We start from the raw sequence: 23,687 nt of genomic DNA, 5'->3' as shown, positions 1-23,687 counted from the left end.
CGCATTCCTTTTCCCAGGTCTACAAAAGTGAGGGGTTCGCTTGGCTCCTGCAGCTGGTCGCGCCCTGATATGATGCCGGTAAAAGAGCTTATTGTTACTAGCAGGGGCTCAGCACGGGGGGACGTGGGAAGCGCGGGGACGAAAGAACCGTGTCGTCCAATGGCGACTCAGGTCGCGCTCTGTACAGCCTACCAGAGAGGGAAGAGGCCGCTCGGCACTCCAGGTTGCTCCTGCGGGCTTAAGTCTCAGGGTTCTGTTCAAGCCTCAGGGCCGGGTGCGGGGAGTGTTCTGTGTGGCCCCGCCCTCCGTTAAGCCTTAGCTTGGCTAAAGGCAGATGCTCCTCCCGTCGCCAACCACGTGACCCACCGCGCGGACCACCGTCCCCGCCCGGCGCTGACCCCGCCCCCGTGACGTCTCACAACCCTCAGATTGGCCTGCTGCTGGGCCTCTTTCTGTAGTCGCTCATTGGCCGGCCCGGAAGACAGCGCCCCCCCCTTTGCCACGCCTCCCGAGGCCTCCGGGAATGTAGGGAGGGGCGGGGCCTGAGTCGGAGGGGCGGGGCGACGCGGCCCGGCGCGAGTAAAGGGGCTGCCTAGGAGCCCAGTGAGCCTTCAGCAGAAGCGCGCTGCTTGCCCTCCGCTCTCCCTGCTCCGCCCTCCGCAGCCCTCCACAGTCACCCCGGAGACCAGCCCTGTTAAGCTCTCGGCTCTGAAGCTGACTGATTTCCATGGCAGCCGCGAAGAAAGCAGTTCTGGGGCCATTGGTGGGAGCAGTGGACCAGGGTACCAGCTCGACACGTTTTTTGGTGAGTCCGGGGTGACATCTTCTCAGCCCCTGAACTGGGACACTAACTGGAGGACGGAAAGGCGGGGTGTTGCGTCCTCAGTCCGCGCCTCTTGTTCTCCTGGGCCCTAGCTGCTGGGGCAAGTAAGGGAGGCCAAAGAGGGGACCTACCATTCTGGGATTGCTCTGTCCTGGCCTGGGAAGATCTTAGCCTCCTAGGACCCCCACACCCCCGCAGTAGAGTTGAGCAGTCTCAGCCTTGGTGGTGGAGCCAGGTCATATATCAATAGGGAGATTCTTTACTCTTGGAGCATCCACACAGGGCAACCCCGGTGCAGTAGGGGACAGGTGGTCACATTGACACCGCTGTGGTCCTCCCTAGGAGCGTTTGGCCTGCTAGGCACAGGACGTCCTTGGATGGAGGGAAAGCTGTGTCACGGCTGTGGTAACCCAACATAGTGTCCTTTCAAGCGGTAGAACGAATAAAGTATTAGCATGCTGATGCATTGTCATCCTCTACCACAGAAATTGCAGAGGATAGGCTACTGAGGGGGTGGAGGAACATATTGGGAAACAGACACATTACAATGTTCTGTTATCTTTATTTCATTTCAAGAGCTTAATAATTTCAATTCTGATACTTTGACCATTCTCATCAGATATTGTCCACTCTGCTCAACTGTTTAATGTGACAGGGCCATTCTACTTAGTATGCATGACGAGAATTACCATAAAGAGGTGCTGTTTAAATATCTCTTTGCTGGTTCGTTTTGCAGTGAAGAAGTTTAGCACTTCTTTTCTTTTCCTTTTTTGTTTTGCTTTTGAGATGGGGGGGTCTGCCTGTTCACACCAGAGAAGCCTGGAACTCGTGATCCTCCTGCCTCAGCCAGGCAAATGCTGGAATAACAGGCATGAGCCACTGCTTGCTCACAGCTAGGAAACTTGCTCTTGAAGTGATCTAGCATTCAGTTCAGTGAGATAATTTCAAAGTAATTTATGTGAATAGAGAGCTGCTAAAAGCCCATGCTTCAGTGGACATTTGACTAACCTGGAGTTGATGTAAATATTTAGTGATTAATTACCCCCCTCTTTTATTTCTTTATCAAACACAACTTTTATTCAATTACTTATTTACTTTGTACCCTTAGGGGTTGATGCCCTTGCCTATAGCATGGTAGGCAGGCAGGCAGTCTGTCACTAAGCTACATCCCCAACTCTTCTGTATTATATGGTGAGTGTGAGCCCATATACCTGTGTGTATGAGCAGCACCTGTGTGTGTTTTCTTCCACTCGCACTTGGCTAAAAACTGCATGATACTGTGATCATGAGAAGTCATTTTTTTTTGTAATTGAGAAACTTTCAGTCCACTTTCAATTTAAATATGCCTTAAGGACAACCCTGGTTTGAGTTTCCTAATCATTGTTTCACATCTGCATTTTAAACTTTTTTGATAGCAAAAGGTAGGGTTCACTTTGTCTTACCTTCATATAAATGTTTATAAAGTAATCCTGAATCCTAAATAAGTCTGCTTGGCTGGATTTGATTAATATAAGCTGCAACAATAATATAGCTACAAAGTCATTATCTTTTTCTGAGCTTATTTAAACGTGGACTGTATAACTGGGGTTATTTTAATGTATTTATTTTATATGAGCGGCTATTTTGTCTACATGTTTATTTGTAAGTCATGTGTGCCTACTGCCTGAGGAGGCCAGAAGAGGGTGTCAGATCTCCTGGAATTTGAATTATAGACAATTGTGAACTACCCTGCGAATACTGGCAATCATATGAAGGTCTTTTGGAAGAGTACCCAGTGCTTTCAGCTGCTAAGCCATCTCTCCATGAGCTGATTATTTAAGATAGGATGTTGCTATATAGCTCAGGTTGTTAGTGACTCACTCTTAGCAGAGAGCGGTCTGAAACTTGTAGTAATTTTGTCTCAGTCCCGTAAGTACTACAATTATGAACATAAGCACAATCAGCCATATTTTGAATGTTGAAGCCATATTTGAGAATTTTCACACTAAGGGTGGGAGAGATGACTCAGTGGATGGATAAAGGTGCTTGCTGCCAATCTTAATGATCTGATCTTCGTCCTGGGGACCTACATGGTGGAATGAGAGAGACAACTCTCACAAACTTTCCTCTAACCTTCACATGTGTGCTATGGTATGCACACACACACCTCAAAAAGAAATAAATTTAATGCAAATAATTATAAAAATTCTCATGCTAATGGCTGTAGGGGCCAGACAGGTTGAAGGGGACAAGCACATTGGCATTAGTGTATCAGGCCAGATCTTCCATTTACTCCAATAAAAGATGGTGCTTTAGAGTCCCTGGCAAAACTTCCCTGCTCTTTTTGTCTCTTTCCAATTCATATGTGTTTAACAACTATTAACTCAAAGCATTGTGGAAAGCCAAGTAAAGTTTGACAGTAGTTTCCAAGTATGTATAGCCTTGCTCTATATGAACGTGAGTAAAATAGTTTATAACTTTAAATGTTTCCTTCTTAGCCAGGTTTATGAGCTTGCCTTCATTTGGGTTTTTCAGAGTGCTACCTTTGTAGTCCAAGCAGTCTTTTTTACCTACTCAGGTTTCTGGTCCTTCATATTTTGTTACCTAAAGGCATGTTTTTTATATTGATAGGGAAAACAATTTATCAAGTTCATAATGCTATATGGGGTTTTTAGTTTGTAACCTGAACAATATTAAGTTTCAAAAGCTGGGTATGGATGGTGGTATATATGTCTGGAATCCCCATACATGGTAGATAGGCAGAAGGATGAGAAGTTGATATCCACTAGGTCAGCCTGGGCTATGTGAAACTGATGTAAAACAACACTGCCTGGCAGTGGTGTCACATACTTTTAATCCCTGAAGCAGAAGCAGGCAGATCTCTGAGTCAAAGGCCAGCCTGGTCTATGGAGTGATTTCAGGACAGCCAGAGCTACAAAGAGAAAAACCCAAACAAACAAAAATTATGTTTCAAACTGGGAATGTTTGGTCACTTGTAGAGCACTACCTAAGATATGTAAGGCCCTAGGTAGATACTTCATACTAAAAACATATGTTCAATTTCAGAAGATTCCTCTCTGCTTGGAAAAAGATGTATAAAAATTAGAAGTCTGATGTGGTGGCTTATCCTCTTTATTTTGTTTTGCTTTAGATGTGTGTGTGTGTGTGTGTGTGTGTGTGTGTGTGTGTGTGCATTTCACATGTATGTGGGTCCCTTTGGGGGACAAGGAATCACTGTAGCTGCATGATGCAGGAGGGCAGAACTGAAGTTGGGTCTTCTGGAAGAACCCCTAAACTATCTCTCCAGTCTTGGTGGTACACATTTGTAATCTCAGTGCTTAGAAACCTAAGGTAGGAAGATTGCTGAGGGTTCCCTGGGCTATTCAGTTGTAAGCTTACTTGAGCTACACAATGGGACCATGTCTTAGAAAAGAAAACTAAATGCCAAATAATTGAAAATAAATGTTGACGGATTACATTGTGCATTCCTTAAGAAACAACTAAGAACTCCTAATTCAAAGGCCAAGTGGGTAAGTGGGAAAACTTGGGAATGGTTTAGCAAGGTAGCGTTTCCTTTGGTTGTAAGGCACTCCCTGGGGAGTAGAGATGGTGGATTTGCTGAGTCAGTGTTTCGATCACAAGGTGATTCCCAGGAGTTGTTCCTGTGTTACTGCTCCACGTTGTAATGATGACTCAAAGTTCATTGCTTACCTTCTCAGGAAAGGGTGCAGTGTGTAGGAAGTGTTATAGGAAGGAAGCTCCCAAAGGGAAAGATATTTACACAATCTAATTGGTCTTCCTTTAATTTTCGTATTTGAATTATTGGAGGCCAATAACCTCATTAAGCTTTCTTCTCTTTTCTATTAGTAAAAAATTTATTAGTAGTACAAAATATTTCTGTTCTTTCATCTAAGGTGACTGCTTTCTCTTACTCTATGTTGCCTATCTGTTTTTTATGATTTTATTCTACCTATAAATAATAGTTTAACTGCTCTTCTTAGTTTTCCCTTTACTCAGAGCTTTTCCCTCTTCCTGTAGAACTTTATTTTTATTTTTGTGGTGCTGAAGATCAAATGTGAGCTTCACACATACTTAAGTAAGTGCTCTTTGATTTTAGTAGTAGACCCTCTAATTTATTCCCTGTTTTCATTATATGTATGGGCATTTTGCTTGCATTCTTATATGTGTACCACATGTGTGCAATGCCCAAGGAAGCCAGAAGGGTCTGTCTGATCTCCGGAAACCTGAGTTACAGATGGTTGTAACCCACCATATGGGTACCAGGACTTGAACATGGGTCCCCCTAGAAGAACAAGTGTTCCGAACCACTGAAACACCTCCCTAGTCCTTTCCTTTTGATCACGTTTCTTTCTTTCAAATTTATTTCTTACATTTTATCTAGTTATTTACTGTATGTTAATATGTGTGCATGCACACACACACTCATTATGGCACTTGTGTGGAAGTCAGAGGACAACTTGTGAGAGCCACTTTTGTCATTTTAGTTAATTTTTTTTTTCCGAGACAAAGTTATAGCCCTGACCCGGAACTCTCTGTCTAAACCACACCACCTTCTCTGCCTCCTAATGCTGGGACTGAAGGTGTGAACCACCACCACCTGGCTTGAGAGTTGCTTCTTTCTTTCCACCTGGTAGGTCTGGTTGATTGAACTCAGATCATCCGGTTTGGTGGAACACACATTTCCCCACTGAGCCATTTCCTCCACCCCCATGTTTATTTCTCAACTTGTCTCAGAACTAAGTTTTGGGATCCGGTGCAACTGTTTTGTACTAGAGGAAAATCCCCAACTTGTCTGATAGGAAAGCGGACCTGTGTTGGCACATGGCTACACAGGTTGCAGAGTAGGGACTTCTTGGAAAGAGAATTAGTGTAACAGGTTTTAAGGAGAGGCAATTCCTGTACGAGAAAGAAGTTTCAGCTAAAGCAACTTCCTTCTTTACTTCGGTAACTTAATTTTTTCCCATTAAGTCAAATGTTTACAAAAAGTTTTGGAGAATGTTGTGACTTGCAATATGTCAAGGATATTCTCTACTGTCATTTGATGAGGTGTAGTGTTCAGGGACATGCCTTTACCTGGGTGATGAGATTGTGACTGAGGATTTGAGCATTGGGCCCAAGGTCACATGCCACCTAATAACTGGTGGAACAAGAATTCAAGTCCAAGTCTTTTATACTCTGAGGCAGATTATACTACTGCTTGGAGAATGATGAAGACAGGAGAAATTGAGGGAGGACCCAACAAGTCACGTGTCACCTTTGATTATAGGATTAGAGCCATACATGAATGACTGTCCACCAAGAAAAATATTCTTACTAATTGGTTTCACAAGATATGAATAAATACTGCTTTGAGTAAGTCCTACAGGTTATGATCATTTTGTGACTCAGGTTCAGTGGGTCCTGGGTAGGGCTCAGGTGTGTCATCGTGGATAATGGTTGTGTAATCGGTTTGTTCCAACTACCAGTGTTTATGAAGAATGACAAGAATTGTAGTCCCATGCTTACTTTGGCAAGAAACAGTGCCTTGGCCCCAGTTGTCTCATTATACTTAGAGATCTCAAAAGGCTTATAGGCAGGTTTCCCTCTTTCTTTCTTTCTTTCTTTCTTTCTTTCTTTCTTTCTTTCTTTCTTTCTTCCTTCCTTCCTTCCTTCCTTCCTTCCTTCCTTCCTTCCTTCCTTTTTTCTTTCTCCTTTCTTATTCAACACATATGGGTTGGGTTTTTTGGGGGGGGGTTGTTTGTTTTGAGACAGTCTTACCATTGGAACCCAGGCTTGCCTGGAACTCACAATGTAATCTAGGCTAGCCTCAAGCACGTGACTATCTTCCTGCCTCACCTTTTTAAGTGCTGAGGTTACAGGAATGAACCACCATGCCCAGCTTTTAGGAGCTTTCAATTTTGATCTTCCCTAAAGGCATGCAATAGTTACTTACTATATATGAGCAAGTTCATGAGTCAACATGAACATTGTGGGGCTGAGATATGTCGACTGAATGAAAAACTTGGGAAATGTAAAATTTGGCCAGTAGCTAGTAGATGTTAGCATGTCTTGAAATAAAATATTTTGTGGTACTAGGGACTAAGCACAGGCCTTGTAATGCAAGATAGGAGCTATATAACTACATGTCTTCCTTTACGAACTTGTTTCATATGAACTTATGCAAGGCTAGTCTTAAACTCAGTAAATTCAGTATATAGCCATGGATAACTCCTGATCCACCTGTCTCCACGTCCAACATGCTGGGCTTGCAGATGTGTACCACCACACCTAGCCTACAATTTCATTAAAATTTTTCTTAAATATAGTGTGTGTGTGTCTCTATGTGTGTACTTGAAAAAAACCTGTACTTCTTGGAGCTCATTCTGTCATTTAACCATGTAGGTCTTGAAAATTGAACTCAGGTTGTCAGGCTTGGCAGCAAGCACCTTTGCCCTTGAACCATCATACCAGAAAACTTTTGCCTTTAAAAATATTATTTTATTTTACATGTATGGATGTTTTGCCTGCATTGTGTTTGTGTGCTACATGGATACCTGATGAAGTCAGAGGCCAGAAGAGGGCATCAGATCTCCTGGAACTGGAGTTAGAGATAGTTGTTGCCATGTGGTTACTGGGACTTGAATCTGGTTCCTCTAGAAGAACAAGTGGGGCCATTTATCCAGTCCCTGTTTTTTTTTTTAATTTTTAAGATTTTTATTTACTTTTGTATGTTTGTATCTGTATATATGTGTCTGTGTGAGTCCTATAGAGGCCAGAAGAGGGTGTCAGATCACTTGGAACTGAAGTTATCCCATGTGAATACTAGGATTCCAACTCTGGTTCTCATGATTTGTCACCAAGTGCTCTTAGCTATTGAGGCATTTCTCTAGGCCCTGATTTCATTCAAAAATTCAAAATGTTTTAAAATTACATTTTATTTGGTAAAGCTGTATCTCTGTGTATGCATATGTGTGTTGTGTGAAGGTCAGAGGACAATTTGCCAGAGTTGACTCTTCAATCATGTTCATATCAGAAATTGAACTCAGATCCTCTGGCTTGGTAGCAAATGCCTCTACCTAATGACACTTCTCACTGGTCCCTGTAATTTCATTGTTAGGAAATGTTGTGATAATGCGTGTCTGTAATCTTATGATACCAAGGTATATATTAAGTCAGGGTTCTCTAGAGTCACAGAACTTATGGGTAGTCTCTATATAGTAAGGGAATTTGCTGATGACTTACAGTCTGTAGTCCAACTCCCCAACAATAGTCACAAGCATCTGTTAATGGAAGTCTAAGGATCTAGCAGTGGCTCAGTTCTGGAACCAAAACTTCTAGGCCAGCAGTACTTAGAGTTGTGGGGACAGGAAGCAGAAATTTTCCTAGAAGGTCACTAGGAGTGATAGTGAGTGGAACTATTCTCTTTTCCACCCCTTGATTCCTGGGTCCATGGATCCTGGCTATGGGGGAAACTCTACCATATATCAGATGCTGATTCAAAGCATATACTGCCTTCTGAAGAACTTTGCCCCAGCCCTCCATGCTGATACCACCTAATTGGCACTGTAACTGCATCTTCAAAAGGCTATTCCAACTTTCTATCAGACCAGATGCTTCAGAATGATGGGGAACATGGTAAGACCAGTGGATTCCATAATCATGGGCCCACATCTCACTTCTCTGGCTATGAGATAAGTTCTTTGGTCAGAAATGATGCTATGTGGAATACCATGATGATGTTGGCATTCTGTAAGTTCACGGATGGTGGTTTTGGCAGAAGCATTACGTGCAGGAAAGGCAGATCCATAACCAGAATAAGGATCTACTCCAGTAAGAACAAAACATTGTCCTTTCCACAGAGGAAGTGGTAAATGTAGTCAACCTGCCACTAGGTTGCTGACTGGTCACCCAAAGAAATGGTGCCATATCTGGGGGCTCTGCTGTTGGCAGATCTGGCATTCAGCAGCAGCTGTAGCCAGGTCAGCCTTGGTGAGTGGAAGTTCATGATGTTGAACCCAAGCATAACCTCCATCTTGGCCACCATGGCTACTTGTTCATGTGCCCATTGAGCAATGACAGGGATGGCTGGGGAAAGAGGATGACTGTCTATAGAACGGGTCATCATATCCACTTGATTATTGAACTCCTCCTCAGCTAAAGTCACTTTTTGGTAAGCATTTACATGGGTCACAAGTATTTTTACATCCTTTGCCCATTTAGAGAGATCTGTCCACGTACTTCTTACCCAGATGTCTTTCTCACCAGTTTTCCAATCATGATCTTTCCAAGTCCCTGACCATCCAGCCAATCCATTGGCTACAGCCCATGAGTCAGTGAATAATCGTACTTTTGGCTATTTCTTCTTCCAAACAAACTGTAGAACCATGTGTACTGCCTGATGTTCTGACCAGTGTGAAAAGTTTCCTCCACCTGTATCTTTCAGGGTTGTCCCAGAAAGAGGTTGTAATCTGCAGCTGTCCACTCCTGGGTAGTGCCTGCATAATGTGCAGAGTCGTCAGTAAACCAGGTCCTAGCCTTCTCTTCTTTAGTCAGCCAATCTTAGGGTACACCCTATGAGACTATAGGTACATGCTTGCAGCAAATGGCATTGTAACAGGAGCAGAAACCATAGGCATTTGAGCAACTTCTTCATGTAACTTGCTTGTGCCCTCAGGACCTGCCCGGGCCCAATCATATATACCACTTCCATTTGATAATAGACTGTTCCTGTGCACATCCTACTTTATGACTTGGAGGGTCTGATAACACCCAGCTCATGATGGGCAGTTCAGGTTGCATGGCAACCTGGTGTCCTATTGTCAAACATTCAATTTTCACTAAGACTCAATAGCAGGCCAAGAGCTGTTTTTCAAAGGGAGAATAGTTGTCTGCAGATGATGGTAGAGCTTTGCCCCCAAATCTCAAAGGTCTCTTCTGTGATTCACCTACAGGGGTCTGCCAGAGGCTCCAAATAGCATCTCTATCTGCCACCAACACCTCAAGTACCATTGGGTCAGCTGGATCACATGGTCCAAGTGGTAGAGCAGCCTGCACAGCTGCCTGGACCTGTTGTAGGGCCTTCTGTTCCAGACCCCACACAAAGCTAGCAGCTTTCCAAGTCATTTGGTAAATGGGCCTGAGTAACACACTCAGGTGAGGAATGCGCTGTCTTCAGAATCCAAATAGACCCACTAAAGGTTGTGCTTCTTTCTTGGTTGTGGGAGGGGCCAGGTACAATAACATATTTTCACCTTAGAAGGAGTGTCTCTGCATGCCCCACACCACTGGACTACTAAGAATTTGGATTTGTTTCCCCATCCTCTGATACACATATGTGTTACCAATGAGTCTGAAGTAGTTGCTACTTCCTGCTCAGTTGGTCCAATCAGCACAATGTCATCAATATTGTGCACCAATGTAATATTTTGTGGAAGAGACAGATGATCAAGATCCCTTTTACTAAGTTATGACACAGGGCAGGAGAGTTAATATATCCTTGAGGCCAAACTATAAAGTATACTGCTGGCCTTGCCAACTGAAAGCAAATTGCTTCTGGTGGTCCTTATGGACAGGTACCAAGAAGAAGGCAATAGCTGCCTACCAGGTACCCGGAGGTGTGTTAATTTGCTCAAGTAATGAAACTACATCTGGTACAGCAGCTGCAATTGGAGTTACTACCTGATTTAGTTTTCGATATTCAACTGTCATTCTCCATGATCCATCTGTTTTCTGCACTGGCCCAATAGGAGAGTTAAAGGGAGATGTGGTGGGAACCACCACCCCTGCATCCTTTAAGTCCTTGATGGTGGCAGTAGTTTCTGCAATTCCTTCAGGAATACAATACTGTTTTTGATTCACTATTTTCTTTGGCAGAGGCAATTCTAAAGGCTTCCATTTAGCCTTTCCAACCATAATAGTAGCCTTTACTCTACAGGTCAGGGAACCAATGTGAGAGAATTCTGTCAATTTCTAAGTATATCTATCCCAATTTTACATTCTGCAACTGGGAAAATGATCACAGGATGTGTTCAGGAACCTACTGTGTGAGTCAGACACCAGTTAAAGCTCCATTAATCACCTGTCCTTCATAAGCCCCTACTTTAACAGGAGGGCCACAATGTTTCTTGGGATCTCCTGGGATCAGTGTCATTCAGAACCAGTATCCAAACCCCAGAAAGTCTGATTATTTTCTTTCCCCCAGTATACAGTTACGGCTATAGGGCCCTCTAGGGAAGAACTGGAGAAAGGCTAACAGCAAAACTTTTAGGTGTCTTATCAAGATCCTTCCTCAGGGAAACCTGGCCATCCCTTCATTCAAGGGGTTTGGGTCTGCAAACTGGCTCAAGTCTGGAAACTGATTCACTGACCGAGATTGTCTTTTGCCATCATCCAATGTAGCCTTTCTTTCATTTGTTTGAGAATTTTTGCTTATAGAGATCAAACAGATATGCAGTAGACTTCCTATCTATTTCATGCCTGGAAGCACCATGACTGATTAGCCAGTTCCAAAGGTCTGAACTAGTCATACCATCATAAATTTCACCTCTCCTGTGCTGGCTATTTGGGCTGTGTCATTATAAGCATTTTGTCTACGCTGCTCATTATAATAACTACGGTCACTTTGTCTCTGGCTATTCAATGCTGCCACTTGGCCCTTGTTACCTTGGGGCCCAATTAAACCCATTGCATCTAATTCATCTAATTGAGAACAACAGCATCTCTAACCCTAAGGTCTAGTACAAGTAAAAGGGCAAGAACAAAACTCTTCAAATGTACTGCTGCCCATCTTACCAGTTTATATCTTACAGGATCTGTGAAGGGCATATCTTCTGGGCCTTCCCATTGTGGAGGAGTAGGTTTTACACAATAGGTTATCCACACAATAGTAGGTTATCCACTCTAGTACTGCAATTTCCCTGAGCCTTAAAATCCCTTCGTTAACACTAAGCCAAGGGATATCAGGCATCTCCGACTCCCTCACAGTAGGCCATCATTTGATAAATGGTTCCGTCAACCATGCAAACAAACCTCTGACACCTTTTTTATTTTAACTGTGCGAGCTTCCATATTGAACCTAGACTCTCCACCTAGAGTGCCCATGTCAACAAACTCAGCCTGATCTAGTTTCATGTTCCTTCCCCCATTATCCCACATCCTTAAAATCCATTCCCATACACATTCCCCAGACTTCTGCTTGAATGAGCAAACTCATTAAGCTCCTTAGTGTAGCACATTTCCTCATGGACTACACTTTCTACGTCCACTCTAGGGGCCTGCTTTGCCTTGAGTCTAGTTATAGGTCTAGAAGAAACTATTGGTGGGCCTTGAGGAACATTAGTATTGTCCAGCATTTTCTTCAGGGAAAGTCACTGCTGGTTCATCAGACTCTGAGGGATTAATTTCCTCATGTGAAAAAGGCATTATTTGAAGGGGTGGGACTGAGGGTACAACTTCCTCAAGTGGGGTAAATAAACCCTTGAGAATCTGAACATTCAAAATTCTCAGCTTCAACAGGGTCCTCCTATATATACATTCCCATCCCAAGTTATAGGATCCCATTCTTTGTCAATTAATGCCCTTTAACAGTGACACTCTCTGAGGCTGAGACTTGAATTTTCACTGTAACTCAGCCAACCTTATAATGAGGGCTTCAGTTTGATTTTTCTGCAACTCAAGCTCTGGCTGCTGGAGAGAAGATTTTCTTTAAGGGCACATTTAGAAATCTTTAGATTGATTATTTTCATCTGGAGCTGTTCAATTTTATCATATAGCTCATTCTTTTACCTTATCCATTTTTCCAGAGATATTAAGAACAACAAGCCAGCAAAGTCATTTTCCAAATTTTCTCCCAACTTATAGAAAGTATTGTACACTGGGTCACCTGATTCTTCGTCAGTTACAATTGATGGATTGAGATAATCCAAGGCATTAGCTTCTTTAAGTTTGAAATATAGTTTCCACCAATGGCCTTCAATATTCTCCAAATTCCCAGGAGAGAGAGTATCTGGAGAGGTTTCAGTAGTTAAAGGTGTTGATGAATTATTAAACCAATTCCAGATTCTTAAAAGATTCATCCTTATACTTCTGCTCCTCTAGAACCACTCCTGGTGCCAACTTGTGTATTAGTCAGGGTTCTCTAGAGTCAAAGAACTTATGGGTAGTCTCTATATATAGTAAGGGAATTTGTTGATGACTTAGTCTGTAATCCAACTCTCCAACAATGGTCAGAAGCAGCTGTGAATAGAAGTCCAAGGATGTAGCAGTTGCTCAATCCCACAAGGTAAGCAGGCAAAGAAGAGAATTTCTTTCTTCCAATGTCCATATGCAGGTCTCCAGCAGAAGGTGTGGCCCAGATTAACATGTAAACAAACATGCCTGGATCTGGGACTTGCTTTGTCCCAGATGACCTTGAACTCCGAGATCACCTTGCCTTAGTCTCTGGTGGTTCATAACCACTGTGCCTCAAGATCCAGATCACAGGTGAACCTTCCAATTCTGGATTGTAATTCATTCCAGATATAGTTAACTTGACAACCAGGAATAGCCATTACACAAGGCAAAAGGATTGCAAATTGGAGCCGAGCTTGGGCTATGCAGCAAGATCTTGTTTAAGTAAAAAAAAGGGGGGGGGGGGGACTGGAGAGATATCTCAGCGGTTAAGAGCATTAACTGTTCTTACAGACTTCCTGAGTTCATTTCCCAGCAACCACATGGTGGCTCACAACCATCTGTAATAGGATCTGATGCCCTCTTCTGCTGTGTCTGAAGGCAGTGACAGTACTCATGTACATAAAATAAATAGATCATTTTTAAAAATGATGCACTGAGAGATGGCTCAGCTGTTAAGAGCACTGACTGCTCTTCCAGAGTTCCAGAGTTCAATTCCCAGCAACTACGTGGTGGCTCACAACCATCTGTGATGATTGTAATGTAATGTAAATCTCTTCTGGGGTGTCTGAAGACAGCTAGCCACAGTGTACTTAAAATGTACTTAAAACTTAAGTACATAAAATGAATAAATAAATCTTTTAAAAAAGAAACAATATAATTTCCATGCTATCTTCTGTAGCATTAGACCATTAACCCTTTTCAGGTCAGTTTTGCAATGTAACGCATTTGTGGCTAGTGTTTTTATTTTTGGACATCCAAGTTTGTGTAAAATGGTTTTCTTTCTCCAATTTTGTTTTTGGTCTTTGACATAGGATCTAATGTGGTACAGGCTGGCCTCAAACTGGCCATGTAGCTGAGGATGACCTTGAGCTGCTAATGTTCCTGCCTCTAAACCCAAATAGTGGGATTATAGTCATGTGCCACCATACCCAGCCTACGTTCCTGAATAATGTCTTATCACATAGTAAATTTTAGTGTACCATAAAAGAGTAGGCTGTTGGAAGGTTTGTGTGGGTAGGAAAAGGAATATGCATGTTTATGGTGTGACTAAATTTGTAACAGGATGACAGAGGCAAACCCTACAGGATACTCAGGAAAGTGAGCATGTCCTCTTTCTATGACACTTTCACAAGTTAGGGAATGTATACATCATAATGTTTCAGCATATTATTGTAAAACTTTTAAAGTGACATTTTTAAAATATGTAAATTTAAAATTTAAATAACTGATTCTGCAGTCCATACTATCTCTGAAATTGAATAGTAATTTAGTTGTAGAGGTGAAATAGAGATCTGGTGACATGTTAACTTTTTTCTTTTTGATTTATGTGTTTGTCTGTTTTGAGGCAGAATTTCACTTAGCCCAAACCTTTGAATTTGCTATGTAACCAAGGCTGGCTTTGAACTCCAGATCTTCCTGCCTCTTACCTCCTAAGTGTTAGGATTCCACATTGCCCCGCTCAGATCTTGTGACATCTAATTCTGCTCCTATCCTTTCTGGGTAATGCAGTAATCAGAGTAAAAAGGTAGAATGAGGAGAGAGGAATAATTCTAGTACTGAAAACAGCAACTGGATATATACTATATCTACACCGTGCCAAAGTCCCTCCTCCTTTAATTTTTATTTTTATGTACATGAGAACTCATAGTTCAGGCTAACCATGAGTTGATGATAACCTCAAGTTCTGATTCTCCTGACTTTATTGCCTGCACGCAGAGTTTATAGGTATGTACTGCCTTTCCTGGTTTATTGTGTGGAGCACCTATCTCAGGGCTTTGTGCATTCTTAGCAAACATTCTATCACCAATACTGTATCTCCAGCCCATATATTAACCTGTATATTAACCTTTTTCTTGCTCTCTTTTACTTTAATTTTTTTGTATGGGTATATGGCCTGTATGTATGTGGTGTCCAAGGGGACTGGAAGAGCACATCAGATCTTCTAGAACTGGAGTTAGGCTTGTGAGCTACCATATGAGTGTTGGACACAAAACTTGGGTCCTCTGGAAGAGCAGCAGTGTTCTTAACCATTGAGCCATCTCTCTAGCCTCATCCATTATTATTTTGATACTGAGAATCTAAATCTGGACCCAAGCAAATGTTTTACTATTATGTTATAACCTCCCCAAGTGTTGTGTGCCTCCAGGCCCTGTGTTTTTATTGTTTGTTTGTTTTTGTGTGTGTGTGTGTGGGGGGGGTTGCCTCTGAATTATGCCCAACATGAAGCTTTTGTCCGTTTCTCTGGCCCGTGTGAAATTCTGAGAATAGATATTCCTTTAGATGGCCGGAAATAGAAATAACTGACTGCTGAGCATCTTTACTCTGAGCCAGAGCAGCACCTCAAAGGGACGTTGTCTACACTGAAACTTGCAATTTATTCATTTATTGAGACAGAGACTTGTGGTTTCAGGCCATCTGGAACTCAGTATGTGACTCAGGCTGGACTCAAATTTGCAAGAATTGTGCTCTAGGCTCCCAAGTGCTAGGATTACAGATATGGTCCTCCACATCTGCATTTTTTCCTGTGCTCTACCTGCTGTCTTCTTTGTCTTGTAACACTGTCTCCACATGCTAACCTGCCACATGTCATGTGCTCGCTGAATGCTTCCTCTTTCCTTGTTACTAGGCTCAGTCTCAACTATTGCTGCTCTCTCGATGGAACTCTCCATGTGTCATACTTATTAAGATAGGTACAATACTGTGGCTTTCCTGGGCCCAGCCTTGTCACGTTCTTCAGCCATCATAGCAGTAGAGGTCATTGTGTACTCTCGCCCACCTATACACCCTGCACACATGTACTTCCTGCTTTCACATAATCCATTTCTGTTCAACCAGTTTAGAACTTACCTCTTCTGGGAGCCCTTATCTGACTCCCACATGTCTGCATACAATGTGTCTTTTGTTCTTCCTATCCCTAGCAGTTATATTGTGGAAAGATTTCTCTGCATCATTACTCTGGAATAGGTAATTAAAGTAATAGTTTTGGTAGTATGATGTCAAAGTAGGAAAGCACTGTGTTTGCTGTGATTAAACAACTGACCAAAGTAACTTGGGGAGGGAAGATTTTGTTCAGCTTACACTTCCATATTGCTGTTGGACGAAGTCAGAACAGGAACTCAAGCAGGGCAGGAAGCTGGAGGCAGGGACTGATACATAGGCCATGGAGTGATACTGCTTACTGTCTTGCTCATCTTGGCTTGCTTAGCCTACTTTCTTATGGAACCTGGGACCACCAGCACAGGGAATGCCCTCCCTATAGTGGACTGGGACTTCTCTAATAAGAACATACCCTATAGGCTTACCTACAGCCTGATCTTATGGAGGCATTTTCTCAACTGAGGCTCCCTCCTCCCTGATGACTCTAGCTTGTGTCATGTTGACAGAAAACTAACCAGCACACACTGAATTGGTATTGTACCATTTGTCAGTACTGTCTAATCTCCTGGCTCTCACCTGGTAAATATCAGTATACTATATTAGAGCCATGGGTTCTAGTTCTTAAAACTTTATTGTTAACCTTATTTTTAAAAGAACTTGAAGCTTGAAGCTGAAGTCAGAATGTAAACTTAGTCCACAGGACCATCTGGAGGTTTTTGTCTCTCCTTCCCAGCTCCTGAAAAGTCCTAGAGAAGCAATAAGCACTGTTTGAAAATGCTGGGCCATGGGTTCTCTAGCATGTCTTCTTATTCCTGCAACCTTGTTGTGCTTTGGTTTTGGTTGTTCTTCTGAGACAGGGTCTCCTGGAGCCTAGGTTGACCTCAAACTCACAATCTTGCTCATCCTTTCAACTGATGGTATTACTGGAGGCAGACTTGGTAAAGGCTTCTGAAGTCAACTTGGAAAAAATTAACCATAACAACCAATATAACCATGCTGGGCTTTGAAAGGGGGTATCTTCATTTCTTTTTGCATGTGTATGGTGGCTACATTGGACACATGTGAGTGTATGGGTGTATGTATCCATGTATGCACATGTACATAAAATATGTATTTTGCCGTGTTGATTTCTAGCTTATTCCTTTAAGACAAAGTCCCTGATAGCTTGCCATTTGGTCTTGGCTGGCTGTCAAGTGAGCTTCAAGGGGACAGCCTTGTCTTCATTACCCAATGCTGGGGTTACAGGCACATAAACTCAAGCTTCGTTTTGAATGTGAGTGCTGGTGAGTCTAACTGAGGTTCTCATATTTGCACATCAAACACACACCTTCTCATCTCTCCAGCCATTCTCCCTACTATTTTTTTTTTAGAAAGATGCTCTTATTGAGCTATCATTTCAGTTTCCTCCAATCTCTAGAAAGATTCCCACACTGTAGCCTAGACTGGCTTGGAACCTAACATACAACTGAGGCTAGCTTCAATTTCGGGAGGAGTCCTGTATATACCTCCCCAGTTCTGGGATTACACGTATGAGTCCCCATAACTAGCCTCTGCAATTTCTGTTTGTTTGTTTGTTTGTTTGTTTGTTATTTACTTTGAAACAACATCTCACTAGCTATTCCTTGCTATGTTTGGTACTTGCTATGGTAGACCAGGTTGATTCCAAAAGAGGTTTGCCTGCTTCTGCCTGCTCCCAAGTGCTAGAATGAGAGGAATGTGTCATTATGCTTGACTATTTATTCAGACAGGGTCTCAAGTAGCCCAGCTTAGCCTTAAAATCTTGATCTTCTTGCCAATAACTCCTAAGTGCTAGAATTGTAGCTTTATAGGTATATATCCCTACACTTAATTTTATGCAGTTCTGGGTTTTAAACCCAAGGCTTGTAGCATATGCTTGGTAAGTATTCTTCCCCTAGAACTATACCTCGCTAGCACTCTACCATCTCATGCTATCCATCTCTTCCTTCTTTTTGTCTGTTTGGCATGTTTGTTTATTTACCATGTTCTCCTGGCTGACTGTAACTCAATATGTAGATAGCTAAAATCAAGCAAGTCTCCTGCGTCTGCCTCCCAGTTTATTAGATTACATGTGCAAGCCAATCATACCTACTTGGCTATTTTTTCTTATCTGATAATTTGTCTTCAAGTAAGTACTTATAATAGAACATATTATTTTTCAGATCTTCAACAAAGGTGCAAAGTTGCATTCTGTGTCCTGGGGATGTGTCAATAAATTGCTGCTATCTGAGCCTACATTGTAGGCACATATCTTTAGTACTGAGTTGTAAATCATACGATATGACATGGAGTTCTGTCAGGGTTTTTTTATGGTGTTGAGTTAACCTTTGATTTATAAGATATTTTATCTCCTCAAAGAACTTTAGAATTTGCCTTCTTGCTTTATGTTTATCACTTCTCCAGAAAAATGGGTGACGTTATGACAGCGGGTCAGAGAGTGTTCTCATTTTACTGTTGCTTTTTTCAGTCTGCACTGAGCAGGTTTGTTTTCTCCTACAGGAATCTGAGGCATGGCACTACTCTAGGAACTGATTAGAAATGACTTCTATGCTGTAATCACAGTGATTTGGAGAGTAAAATTTAGTTAAGTTATGCATTCTTCTGAGACCATAAAAAATTGATACTCAAGTACCAGAGTATTAACTGATAAAAACGAGGTCTAACAAAGAGTGTTGCTAAATTTTTAAAAATGCGTTGCTTTATTTCATTGAAATTGTGTGGATTATGTATATAACTTTGTTTTTTTTAATCAAGGGTCTGCAGTTTATGATGCAGACACCTGAGAGAGTGTCTAGGTGTGGGGCTTCCAGTTGGCTATTTCTCTCCCTGCTGATAGGGCTCTATTTTCCTTGTCTAAGAGCTCAATAAAGGTGCCATTGCATCTCCTGCAAAGCATCTTGTATGAGCACCTTCCTTTCTTCTCATCCAAGATGAATGAAGATATATCAATTTTCTTATTATTGGTTTTCTATTCTCAAGGAAGTCCATGCTATTGTTTGTATTACTTTCCATTTTGTAGTGAACAGTTTTGGTTTCTTTAGAGGTAAAGAGCTGGTGTTTTTTATACTTAGCCTTGCTATGTAGCTCAGGCTGGCTTCAGGTCATCTTCAGTCTCCAGAATGGTGCTTCACTCTCCAGAATGCTGAAGTTACAAGTGTATACCACCACTCCTGGCAGGAATCTCCTCGTTTTAAACAATGGTTTCTTAAATCTCTTTTTCTCAGGAGAAATTCTCTTAAATATGCTTTCTCATTTAATCTTTAACACAGTCAATCATCAGGACAGTGTATTTAGTTGTCTTTACCCCATTGCCTTCTCTCTTCTGCCCAAGAAGACCTCCTTGTACTTTGCCTTTTATTGTGTCTGTAACCTACTGACTTTAATTAGAGTGGCACTGCCCAAAGTGAGTCAGGGAGGGTGATGCCCCATGAACCTCTCTATCTATGATGAAATGCTGACAGACCGAATCTTGTGTAGGTTCTATACAGGGAAGCACAGCTGCAGTGAGTTTATGAGGACAACCATGTCATGTCTAGAAGACATTTTGTGCCATAGATAATCATCCTCCAGCCCTTGCATCATCTTCATCCTCTCTTCTTTGATGTTCCCTGAGTCTTGGAAGGATATTTAGAAGGCAGTTTAATAACATGTCCATTTAGCAAAACAGTAGTAGTTGGTTGCCTTCTGAGACTATACGTTTCCAGCCATAGGTCCCTGACCAGGTTTCCATATATGAGAAATCCTTTCATTTCTATGGTTTAAAAAAGATCTATTTTTATTTTATGTGTGTGGATGTTTTGCCCATATGTATATCTGTGCAGCACATGCATGCCATCCATGGAGGCTAGAAGTGTCCAATCTGGAACTGGAATAACACAGGGTTGTAGTTGCGCAAATGGAACCCAGGATCCTCTGGAAGAACAGCCAGTGCTCTAATCAGCGGAGCCATCTCCCATTTTTCTTTCTTTTGTTGAGAAATTGTCTACAAGTTTTATAGACAGGATGTCACTCAGGTTAGCCTCAAAGTCTGGATTCTTCTGCCCAAGGTTCCTGAGCACTACAATCTCAGATGTGAGTCACCATCAATCCGGGTTATGAGGAGTTATTTCTGGTGTAATATTGCAATTTTTAGATACATTTTTGTATGTATGTATGCCCTCTCTCGCTCCCTCCTTCCCTCCCATCCCCTCTGTGTGTCTGCATATGTTCGGAGGTTGTAAGCCAACTGAAGTGGCTGCTGGTGGCTGCTGGGAAATAAACTTCGGTCCTTTGGGAGAATAGCAAGTGCTCTTAACCACTGAATCATCTCTACAGCCACCCACATTGTAATGTTTTGTGATTCTGTCTGAAGAATAAGCCAAACACCATTGGTCATCATTCCATCTGGTTCAATCTTTTCTATATATTAATAAGAATCTCATTTACTCAGGAACTTCAAACAGATTTGATATCAACTTGCAATTTTATACTGATGTGTTTTTCAGGTTTTCAATTCAAAAACAGCTGAACTTCTTAGTCATCATCAAGTAGAAATAAAACAGGAATTCCCAAGAGAAGGGTATGTTTCTTAATTTAATATGTAAATATATATCACATTTATTGGTTATTTCATGCCATGTATGATGTGGATTGGTATAGTAAACTTAATCAGTCACCTTCTAGAGAAAACCTGAGAGAATGTGATTGGTCAAGAAATGAAGTTGTCATGTAGTAATTCAGCAAACATAGCTGAACGATGGGTAGCTTAGGGATTCATTGACAGAAAGCAAAGTATAAGTAATGTAACACACACACACACAAACACACACATATACACACACATATAACTAATACAACAAAGGAATATTAACTATCAAAAACTCTGCATTAAGTCTGAAGTGATTTCTTTCTGTGTCCTTGTTACTAGCAGTGCTAAAATGATTACTTTTTAGGAGTTTGTTCTGTTTTACTCTTTGGCATTCAGAACCAAGATAGTGTCAATCTACAGAGCAGCCTAAGGCAGTCATCCTGCCTTAACCTCTCAAGTGCAGGGATTTGTAGTGTGAGCCACCATACCTGGTTAATGACCATCCTTAGAAGAATGGATTATTGTAATTGAAGAATAAGAAAAATGTATGGGAAATCGATTTTTTCATTCCTATAGAATGTAGAATACAGATATGCTTTGATTGTCCTAATTTTTTTACTTATGTTGTAGGCACACCTAGTAAGTTAATGTATGTGTGGAAACATGTTAGGTTTGTATTTAATTCTTGGAAACTAACACATTTATCCTTTTGTTTCAAAGATGGGTAGAACAAGATCCGAAGGAAATCCTGCAGTCTGTTTATGAATGTATAGAGAAAACATGTGAGAAACTTGGACAGCTCAATATTGATATTTCCAACATCAAAGGTATTTTCATCGAGTATTTTCTTGATATAGACCAGCTCTACCAATCCCATTCATAAATTTATTCTTTCAGCTTATAATTTAGTCCTTTTACGCCGCAAGCTTTTTTTTTTTTTTATGAGACTATTTGGGCAAAACAATAAACAAGATTCAGTCCCTGTTCACTCCAACACTTTTATTCTGATAAATATGGGGAACAATAAAAGAAGACTATACATACTTACATACTAACAAATGCCATATCGGAAATAAAAAAATGAGGGACATGATGGGGTGTGCCTACATGGCTTAGACACAGTAGGTGGCCATAAGAGGGTTCTCTTCTCTGAGGAGGTGATTTTTTTTTCTGAGACTTCAAGGGACTTGCGGGGTCAGTCATGTGACTGTTCGGAGAAAAATATTTGAAGAACAAATAAACAGCCATGCGCATTGCCATGTTTGGTTGATATCCCTGGGAGTCCTGCCCTTTCTGAAGGGAAAGGAGGAAGAGTGGATCCAGGGGGAAAATGTGGGGGAGAGACTGGAAGGAGAGTAGAGTGGGGAAACTGCACTCATATATGAGAGAAAAATCAATTTAAGAAAGTAGTAAGATAAAAATGTAAATTTTAAAATATTAAAAAATAAAACTTAGTCAATGGATCTTCTTTTTATATATTAGAAATTTAAATTGGGTTTTAGCCACTCTTTGTTTAAGTTTCCCTTGAATTTCTTTATAGTAATGCCATAGAACGTTCCAGTTCAGTAGAATAGATAATGCATTCAAATGTGTTGCCTGATAAGGAGATACTGGAGCTCAGATGGCATTTGAGCGACATTGAAACATCACAATTGAAGAGATTTTTTTGGTTCTCCTTTTTATGCTTACAATTTCTGATGGAATTTCACTTCACTGCAGTCTTAACTTACCTTGTTTTTTTTTTATGTTCTTTCTTACATTTCTCTAATTTTGCATATGTCTTTTGACATTGTTGGATAATTGTTTCCGTTCCTATTTTATTTTACTTTTCTTTATTTGGCTTCATGTACTCTTTCCCTATTTATTTTTATAATATTTAGTGTCATTTGACTTTGTCTTTTTAATTATTGAATTTCAATCTTATAGCTAATTAAATTTATTCTCTGACAACATAAAGTAAACATCCCATGCAAAGATCCCAAGGTGGGAATGTAAACTGACACAGTCTAGGGTCACGAAGAAGACCACAATGTTTTATGAACAGTAAAAAAAGTTGAGTGGACAGAGTGGATAGGTTAGGAGTTTCATAGAACTGAGATTGGAGAAATCAGGGGAGACTCATCAGCCATATTTAGGAGTTTGAGTGTTAGTTTTAGTATCAGAAGGGACAATATAACTCACAGTTTAGAGACAGCTCCGTACCTAGTGTGTAGAAAGCAGATTCTGCTGGCCTAACATTAGACACAGGGAGACCAGTGTGAAGTCTTCGGTCACACTGTTGAGAGGGTATGGTGTCTTGACTGACAAGTGGTGACATGGAAGCAAGGAGAACAGACAAATACTTGTTGATTGGTTGGCTATAGGGACAGAGAAAGTAGTGAGTAGTGAGGAGGACAAGTCGAAGAACTGGGTTAAAGGTGATGCTTCAGCTTATTGTAGTTTCTGTTTTCTTTTGTTGTGTCTGGATGTGTGTTGCTACTGAGCAGACAGAATGGGCAGACAGCTTTTATTTAAAGGAGAAACACTAGAGAAAGGAATAGTTTGGAGGAGTAGTATATGAATTCCAAATACTTTACATATAGAATTTCTATGAAGTCATTTCCTGAAAGTATGAGTTTGTTGTAAATCTCCCTATGAATTACGAGTTCTTGGCAGAATATCTCTGCCTGGTTTTTTATTACTTATATAGGGAGACAAAGTTACTTAGCTATCCAAGGCTGCTAGAACATTGTGTAGTGTGCAAACTCCGTGTGATCATTGCTGTCCCTGTCTCTTATAGCTTGTATTATGTTGTTGTGTTTTGTGTGTTTGAGATTTCTTTTTAAACAAGGAGTCACTAAATAGATCTTTCTGGCTTGAAATTTGCTGTGATTCTCCTGGCCCTGTTTCCTAAGAACTGGGATTACAGGCATGTACCACTTTTCCCACTTTTTAAAAAAGATTTAAATTATTTATTTACTTATATGCTTAAGTAATTTAACTATCCATAGCAGGAACCACCATCCATGTGTCTGTGTGTGTGTCTGTGTGTGT

The 23,687-nt window shown here is 41.2% G+C and overlaps 1 protein-coding gene across 10 annotated transcripts in view; it reads left to right on the top strand.

The window, feature by feature from the left end:
• The first annotated feature begins 422 nt into the window (after nt 1–422).
• Nucleotides 423–23,687, top strand: part of Gk (glycerol kinase) — an 83,233-nt gene continuing 59,968 nt past the window's right edge. For 8 of the 10 annotated variants that reach the window (XM_008773276.4, XM_006256988.5, XM_063280322.1 and 5 more), the window contains exons 1-3: nt 554–805; nt 20,572–20,645; nt 21,375–21,481. In XM_008773276.4, coding sequence (XP_008771498.1) covers nt 728–805; nt 20,572–20,645; nt 21,375–21,481 — 259 coding nt within the window. In that variant the 5' untranslated portion in view covers nt 554–727. Of the gene's footprint in view, nt 806–20,571; nt 20,646–21,374; nt 21,482–23,687 lie in introns of all 10 variants that reach the window. The other 2 variants (XM_006256987.5, NM_024381.2) reach the window with 2 other exon arrangements.

The sequence above is a fragment of the Rattus norvegicus genome, chromosome X (genome assembly GCF_036323735.1).
Source record: "Rattus norvegicus strain BN/NHsdMcwi chromosome X, GRCr8, whole genome shotgun sequence".
In the NCBI taxonomy this organism is placed as follows: domain Eukaryota; kingdom Metazoa; phylum Chordata; class Mammalia; order Rodentia; family Muridae; genus Rattus; species Rattus norvegicus.
The sequence above is the reverse complement of the archived record's forward strand: the minus strand, read 5'-3'. Positions and strand labels throughout refer to the sequence as shown.